This window comes from Mus pahari, unplaced genomic scaffold (genome assembly GCF_900095145.1).
Source record: "Mus pahari unplaced genomic scaffold, PAHARI_EIJ_v1.1 scaffold_6361_1, whole genome shotgun sequence".
Taxonomy (NCBI): Eukaryota; Metazoa; Chordata; class Mammalia; order Rodentia; family Muridae; genus Mus; species Mus pahari.
Window position 1 is genome coordinate 32,459 of NW_018393357.1, and position 8,328 is coordinate 40,786.

The following is an 8,328-nucleotide window of genomic DNA, read 5'->3' on the forward strand; positions in this document are numbered from 1 at the left end:
ACTTGCTAACTTCTGTAATCGATGGCCCCAAACCAGAAACATCATTATATCTCACATGACTATACTTAATCTCCCACTCTTTTCATATCTTTGACTCAAAATCTTTCCCTTGTAGTTAACTTCAGACAAGCACTTGCTAGATTAGATCTGAGACTTCTCAGAGATATAACCGTGTAGGGAACTTGGATTTCTCAAGCTCAGGAATCTGTCCAAATGGATTGCCACAACTACACAGAGACAGGAGAAATAGTAGAGAATTTTCCCAGTGCCATTACACTATATAGGCTACAGGACCCTTGGCTGGTCAGAAGACAACTTTGGTTGGCACTCAGAACGATGTTAATTTTCCTTTTCAACTCTCTCCTTTCTCTTTCCCCTCTGCTCATTTGTTCTGTTGCAGCACATCTGTGACTTCCTTGTATGAAAGCAGTTTCATTTTCTACTCTACTCTCTCAATTCTCTTTTTACTGCTAATATTTTTACTCACACATTAAAATGTGTGTGTTTGTGTGTGTGTGTGTGTGTGTGTGTGTGTGTGTGTGTGTGTGTGTGTGTGTGTGTGTGTGTGTGTGTGTATGTGTGTGTGTGTGTGTGTATGTTGAGCCTTCTTTTTTCGTTATTTGCTGTATATCAAACCCTACCTTTTGTTGCACATCCCAGATGTCATATGTTAAATATTATTTCATGTTCTGTCCTCTAAAACCTACATTCAGGTACAGAACTATCACAGACAAGAAAATCATGGTTCTGGACCTGGGCTATTTCCATGGCGACAAAATTTGCAAAGAAACAGCAAGAAAGCTTCAGAGGAAGTTAGCATGAGAATTTGATTAGTGTCAGGCAGGATGCAGACATGATACTTTCTGATTAATGGTATTACTCAGGAAAGTTAGAAAATATAAGCCAGTGGAGAGCTGCTTAAGATGTTGGTGGACCACTGAGGCATGTCAAGTCAGTCATCTGAGAGGAGAGTGGACAGTGGTCAAGTGCAGCAGGGCAGTGCTCACTCCAAAGCCATCTCTGAGGTCCAGGCAGAGGCTCTTCATCATGGCTCTTCTTTGCTTCTTGACATCTCCACCATGTTTTCAGCTGTCTCAGGAGTGTCCTGCAGTGCTCTCTGGAGAACCATTTTGAGGGTCTGGTGCTTCAACCGATGCCTGAAGGAGCCCACAAAGAAGTAAATGATGGGGTTGGCACAGCTGTTAATAACAGAGAGGACACGTGATGCCTCATAAAGTTTATACTCAAATACAGTATAAACATCGCTAATCAAGTATAACAGGAACCAATGTAAGCCAAAGGGCAACCCGCAGAGGAGAAAAACCAAAACGGTCAGCATGATGGTCATGTACAATCCGGTAAGCTTCATCCTACCAGCGCCACAAAACAACCTGGCCAGCAGAGCCAGGCTGGACACACAGAGGACCACAAATAAAAACGTCAGGTATGTGGTATTAAAGTAGCTCGAAACCAGACACCCATAGACATTTACATATTTGTTAACTAAGGAACCGCAGAAATAACTATTCAGCATGTAGATCAACAGGGACAGGACCCAGATCACAGCACACATGACAGTTGATGTGCATTCTGGGCGGTGGCAGCGATACCAGATGGGGCACAGGACAGACAGGCAGCGCTCAGCACTGATGGCACTGAGCATGCTCAAGCCTGTGATGTAGACAACCATCATGATGGTGATAAAGCACTGGAGAAAGATAATGTTGAAGTAGAAAACATTGAGAAGAAGCAGCATGGAATCTATGGTGTGACAGAGGAGGAAGAGGAAGTCAGCCAGGGCCAAGTTTAGGATGTAGACTGAGAAGGCATTCCTGCGCAAGCGGAAGCCCAGGAGCCAGAACACAATGGCATTTCCTATCAGCCCGACTAGTCCGAAGATGATAACCATCCAGTTTGGGGTCAAGATCCAGATGTCAATACTTCGGGAGATGGTTTTCTTTGTTGTATTTCTTGTCGTGGGTGCCATTGCCAAGGCTGAGGTGTTTAGGTCCAGAAACCCTGAGCTGGTGCTGCTGGGAACACAAAGAAAAAATGAGGTCTTCTCTATGAACACACCTTTTGTTTTCCCTTTTCCTTTTTCCTTTTTCCTTTTTCCTTTTTCCTTTTTCCTTTTTCCTTTTTCCTTTTTCCTTTTTCCTTTTTCCTTTTTCCTTTTTCCTTTCCTTTCCTTTCCTTTCCTTTCCTTTCCTTTCCTTTCCTTTCCTTTCCTTTTCTTTTTTTTCTTTCTTTTTTTGTTTTTTGTTTTTGTTTTCTATTGGATATTTTCTTTATTTAAATTTCAAATGTTATCCCCTTTCCTGCTTTTACCCCCTCCTGGAAACCCCCTATCCCATGCTCCCTCCCCCTACTTCTATGAGGGTTTTCCTCCACCCACTCTGCCCTTGATTCCCCTACACTGGACCATCTATCGAGCCTTCATAGGTCCAAGGACCTCTTCTTCCATTGATGCACGACATGGCCATCCTCTGCTACATATGCAGCTGGAGCCATGTGTACTTTTTGTTGATGGCTTAATCCCTAGGAGTTCTGCAAGGGGGGTCTTGTTCGCTGATATTGTTGTTCTTCTTATGGGGTTTCAAACCCCTTCAACTCCCTCAGTCCTTTCTCTGGCTCCCCTATTAGGGACCCTGTCCTCAGTCAAATGGTTGGGTGCTAACATCTGCCTCTGTATTTGTAAGGCTCTCGGAGGGCCTCTCAGGAGACAGCTGTATCAGGCTCCTGTCAGCATGCACTTCTTGGCATCCACAATAGTGTCTGGGTTTGGTTACTGTATATGGGATGAATCCCCTGGTTGGACAGTTTGTGTGTGACCTTTCCTTTAGTCTCTGTTCTACACTTTATCTCCATATTTGCTTCTGTATTTTGTTCTCCTTCTAAGAAGGACTGAAACACACACACTTTGTTCTTCCTTCCTATTGAGCTTCATGTGGTCTTTGAATTTTATCCTGGTTATTTGCAGCTTTGGGGTAGTATCCTCATATCAGTGAGTGCATACTTTGTGTGTTCTTTAGTGATTGGGTTACTTGAGTCAGGATGATATTTTGTAGTTCTATCCATTTGTCTAAGTGTTTCATGAATTCATCATTTTTTAATAGTTGGTTAGTACTTCATTTTGTAAATGTACCACATTTTCTGTATCTATTCTTCTATTGAGGGAAATCTAGGTTATTTCCAGCTCCTGGCTATTATAAATAAGGCTGCTCTGAACATATTAGAACATGTGTCCTTATTACATGTTGGAGCATCTTCTGGGTATATGCCCAGGAGTGGTATTGCTGGATACTCTGGTAGTACTATGACCAATTCTGTGGCGCCTACTAACTGATTTCTAGAGTGGTTGTACCAGCAAGTTTTCCCACCAGAAAGGGAGGAGTGTTCCTCTTTCTCCACATCCTTGGCAGCATCTGCTGTCACTCATCTTCTGCTGAGTTTGATTTTAGCCATTCTGACTGGTGTGAGTTGCAGTCTCAGGGTTGTTTGATTGAACACAACTTTTGTTAAAGAAATGTTTTATTAATACATATTTGTTGTGAACAAGCAAAAGAACCTAATTCTAAGAACTACCATTTCATTTTCAAACTCCATTGAATCATAGAAACTAAACCCCAGGTCCCAGGACCCAGTGGGAGCTGGGGACTTCCCAATAGCATGACAGCTCTTACTATAAGGAAATAGTTGTCAGAGTCCAGATATCGCAGGGGCAACATCTCCATCATGCTGTTGGGAATCACACTAAGTTTCTATTCCCAGGACTAGGAACTTACTCCTACCTTATTGGTGAAAACACCCTTGATCAACCCCGTATGTCAAAACATGATTGGACAATGATACATCCCATTCTTCTACCCTATTATTAAGATTCCATTCCTTAAATAATCTGTACAGCATTCTTTCAGGGTTGTAGTCCAGCTCTTGGGTATGTTCTGTGTCCCCATAACCAGAATCAGCTTGATTACAATAATTTTTTGTCATCTGCACTGCCATGGTATTTGAGTTATGCTGGATTTAAGCAGACCATACAACATATTCACTGTATGAGGGAATGAGTTTTATTATGAGATTTTCAGGTGTTTATAATTCACTTTTTATGATCATTAATTATTTGTCAGGCCTAGGCAGCCTGCTAGGAATAATGGTTTTTGTGTTTCAGGGCAGGTGATAGAGGCTGGCAGAGGGCCGGCAACTTATTAAGAACCCCAAAGCCCTCCTCCTTTGGTGTTAATCATCACAACACGTTCCCACTGTGATGTTCTACAACACTTAACACACCAACATGGAACTCTATCCATCTACCCAATCCCACCATGATGTCTTTCATCAGTACACACTCCTAACATGATGCTGTAAATATCTACAGACTCCTAACCTTATGCTATAAATGACTACACACTCCTACTGTGATGCTGTACAACACTATACACACCAACACGGTGCTTAACATCCCTACAGAGTTCTACCATGGTGCTCTATATCACATGGAGAACCACAGTTAACTAGATCACTACTCAAAGATTACTCAGGCCACATTGTGTGTGGCCCTTTTACATCAATCAGTGAAGTAAATGCCTACAGACTTGCCTACTATCCAGTCTGATGGAGACATTTTCTCAGCTCTCTCTTGGTTAGTCTAGGTTTGTGTTGGTGAACTGACAAAACTCCCAACCCAACCCAACCAAACCAACTCAACCAAACAAGAAATACTATGGCCAATACAGAGAAATATTCTTGCGGGCATTTCAAGATTCTGTGGCCAGGCAATATTCATTGTATGCTCGAGGGTGTAAACTAGTAAGTGAATTTGAAAGACTTTCATGTGAGACAAATGGCACTCAAGGACATTCTTAAACCAGTGGAAATGCTTTCACTGGTTCATTTGCTGAGGTTCTCAGAGGCTATTAAAGTCATGACCCTTGGGTGTCCAGGTACTTCTTGAGTTGGTATTAGACATAGCCAATGTTCTCATTGTATATACAGAATACAAATGTACTTGATCGTGGAATTTTCCACTGGAATTCCAAAGGAAAGCTAGAAAGTCTGGCAGTGTGTAGCAGGGTGGCATTCTTTATAGAGGACCCCCCAGCCCCCCCCCCCACACACACAAACAAGAGTATGATAAGTGAACCTTCAGGGTAAACCCTGAACTGCAATATCAATCCCAGGATGTTGGAGATATCATAGATAAAGAATTTTGCACAGGAAAGGCAGAGACACCAAGTGGAACCAGTTTCAGAGGGAGGCCAAGTGGGCTGCAAACAGCAAGTCTCTAGGAGCTTAGCTGCCCAAGTTTGTTGGCACGTAGATCATGATACCATGTGCCCTAGATATCGGACATGGGCCAAAGTGTGCTCCCTGCTGAGTTTTGTTCTTGCTATGGTATGATCCTTCCTCTCCATTCCTCCATACATCCCCACTGGGATGGCGATGTTTACATTGTCACAGTTTGATGGGATTATATAATTTTTATATTTTTCAGTTAATCATGGATGAAAGTGCATCCTGAGACTGAATTTATAATGTTTGATCTGTTAAAATTGTGGGGAGTTTTGTAGTTGGACTGGGTAGAGGACTGGGTGGATTTTTTGTGTGAGAGAGTCAGAAGTCATTTGAGGATCAACCCTAAAACTTTGTGGTTTAAAGTGATGTTTTGGGGTATCGGGTTGGGAAGAGGTGGAATTTGTCACAGCGCATCTTGACTGTAAATTTGATTAGGTTAAGAAACACGTGGGAGATCCATGAAGCATATCTTTTTATATGTGTATAAGGTTACCTCCAGAGACAGCTGATGAGAATGGAAGCTATAAATATATTAAACCATTGGTAGACTCCATATGATGGTTGTGTTGTTGGGAGTTTGGGCCTACTTGGATGAAATAGGTCAGTGGCATTTTGTTCCTTGGGGTCATAGCTGTCTCTAGCATCCTCTCTGTATGCTGAGTTCATTCATTAGTTCTAGCGACCTTTGGGGGACTTAAAACTATAAATACAAGTCAGACCTTGCCACATGAAAAAGTCAGGACTGGACATTCTCACTCTAAATTAATATTTAAATCTTTTTAAAACTGACCAGCAAGGACTTCTAATACTGTGATGGTTTTTATATGCTTGGTCCAGGATGTGGCATGATTAGGTGTGGCCCTGTTGGATTAGGTGTGTCACTGTGGTTATGGGTTGTATGACCCTCATTCTAGCTGCATGGAAGCCAACATTCTGCTAGCTGCCTTCAGATGAAGATATAGAACTCTTAGGACTTCTTGCGCCATGCATGCCTGCCTGGATGCTGCCATGCTCCTGCCTTGATGATAATGGACTGACCCTCTGAATCTGTAAACCAGCCTTCAATTAAACATTGAACTTATGAGTTGCTTTGTGCCTAGTGTATGTTCTTAGCAATAAAACCCTAACTAAGACAACTACTGTGTTGAATAAAACAGTAAAACCCATCTTTGACTTTTCTCGTTTTACTTGAGATTATAGAGAAAAGACTTTCATCTTTTCTGGACATCAGCTGGGCCTTGTGGAGTGTGGTGTTTGTTATGTTGAGACACACTCCTTTCAGACATATCCATTAAGTTTCATTTTTGGTATTCTGAAAGAATGAATTTTCAGCAATGTCATATTTTGCACCTTTTTTGAAGATTTTACTTGAGTTTTGGTTGTTTATTTTTGTGTGTGTGTGTGTATCTCTGGCAATGTGGTGTTTGTGTGTGTGTGTTTGTGTGTGTGCATGAGCATTGGAGAAGGTTAGGGACTGATGTCCATTGTTGTTTTTCTCAATTGCTTGATAGCTTAGATTTTGAGACAGAGCATCTCACTGAGCTCACTTATACAGTCAGACTAATTGGCCTTCAAACCCCGAAGGACTGTCCTATCTGCTTTCTTTATTGGTATGTGCCATGCCTGGTTTTATATGAACTGCCAGGTATTTGAGTTGTGGGCCTCATGCTTGTGCAAAAGGCACTTTACCACCTTCTTCCCAGAACCCCCTTACTTTATTTTGTTCACTAGTGAAAGTCATGATCTCTCTCTTTTTTAAAAGATTTATTTATTTATTATAAGTACACTCCAGAAGAGGGTGCCAGATCTCATTACAGATGGTTGTGAGCCACCATGTGGTTGCTGGGAATTGAACTCAGGACCTCTGGAAGAGCAATCAATGCTCTTAACCTCTGAGCCGTCTCTCCAGCCCCAAGTCATGATCTCTTATCTTCTAGTTGTGGGGACTAAACCTGAGGCTTGTGTGTGCTAAATACACACACCACGCTCAGGCCTCCTTAAAAACTCTTGAGTGTGCTGTCAAGCATACCATCTATGTGTTCAAGGAATGGGTTATGGATTTAGTGCTCACAATCTTACTTTGTGGATCTAGAGATTCTAAGCAGACTGCTCATTTACTCTGAGCTCCCAAACTTGAGGCTTGTTGTGATCTTGCTGTTGAAGGGTGTTTTCACTGTCTTTCCACTAGGGGGCACACCAAGCCCTGGTTTGTCCTAAGTTCAGAGGTGGTATTAATAGGGGCTAGAGGACCACATAAAAGGGAAGTTTGCTTTCAGAAGTCTCAGGCTGACTGTGTGTTAGATGCAGGCACCTCTTCTGCTCACCAGCATGTGCTCAGGCACTGCAGCACTCTTTCTCGCTGTGTGTGTAGCTCTCATACAATGGTTTGGTGTTGATTTCATGTTTTTTCCTCAGCCATTACTGCCTGGGACAGGGAGAGGGTATAGTGGGCATTGCCTTAGGAAACACTGACATTCCTAAGCCCATTGAGACCATGCTGCACTTGGTAGGAACAGGATATTTCTGTTGCAGGCTTCCTTTAGTTGAACGCAATTCGTGGTTAAAAATAGTATGCTCAGATACAGGTAAGCAGGCCAGGGCAGAACCCAACCAACAGTGGGCTACTTTTGTGCCTATCTGGCATGGGGATAGGTCCAGAGGCTTCACAATGGTCTCTGTTTTGGGAACAGACATTTATATGGCTCTGGCCAACACCAGAGCATCACACTGAATATCTAAAGCAACACCTTGAGGATTCTACTTTGTCTTAAGTCAGTGGCTGGGACTTTATTCAGTGATGTGCCTGTGAGTTTGGGAGATGGATGCTGGGATATACTGAAGTCAGATACACCAGAGAGCTAATGGATGAAGGCATCTGCACTACGTCAGGGATCCCCTAAAGCTCAGACTAAGGCTGCTTCAGCAGCAAGTGAAATTCAAATGTTTCCCTTTAGGGGACAGTCTCTGTGGCTTACAAGGGTGGGGTTAAAGTGTCAGTATGAAAATGCTGGCCAGTGGATTAGGTGTTTTAGC

At 42.6% G+C, this 8,328-nt stretch overlaps 1 protein-coding gene across 1 annotated transcript; it reads right to left on the bottom strand.

Annotated features, from left to right (window-relative positions):
• Positions 1–987: 987 nt before the first annotated feature.
• Positions 988–2,029, bottom strand: LOC110315497 (mas-related G-protein coupled receptor member A1-like). The gene has a single exon (XM_021189538.1). It carries the CDS (start codon positions 1,985–1,987, stop codon positions 1,046–1,048), a length of 942 nt encoding a protein of 313 aa, XP_021045197.1. The 5' UTR covers positions 1,988–2,029; the 3' UTR covers positions 988–1,045.
• Between the last annotated feature and the right edge of the window lie 6,299 nt (positions 2,030–8,328).

Excerpts from the sequence above, each read along its gene's own strand:
- LOC110315497 (XM_021189538.1), bottom strand. The coding sequence starts at position 1,987 with ATGGCACCCACGACAAGAAATACAACAAAGAAAACCATCTCCCGAAGT.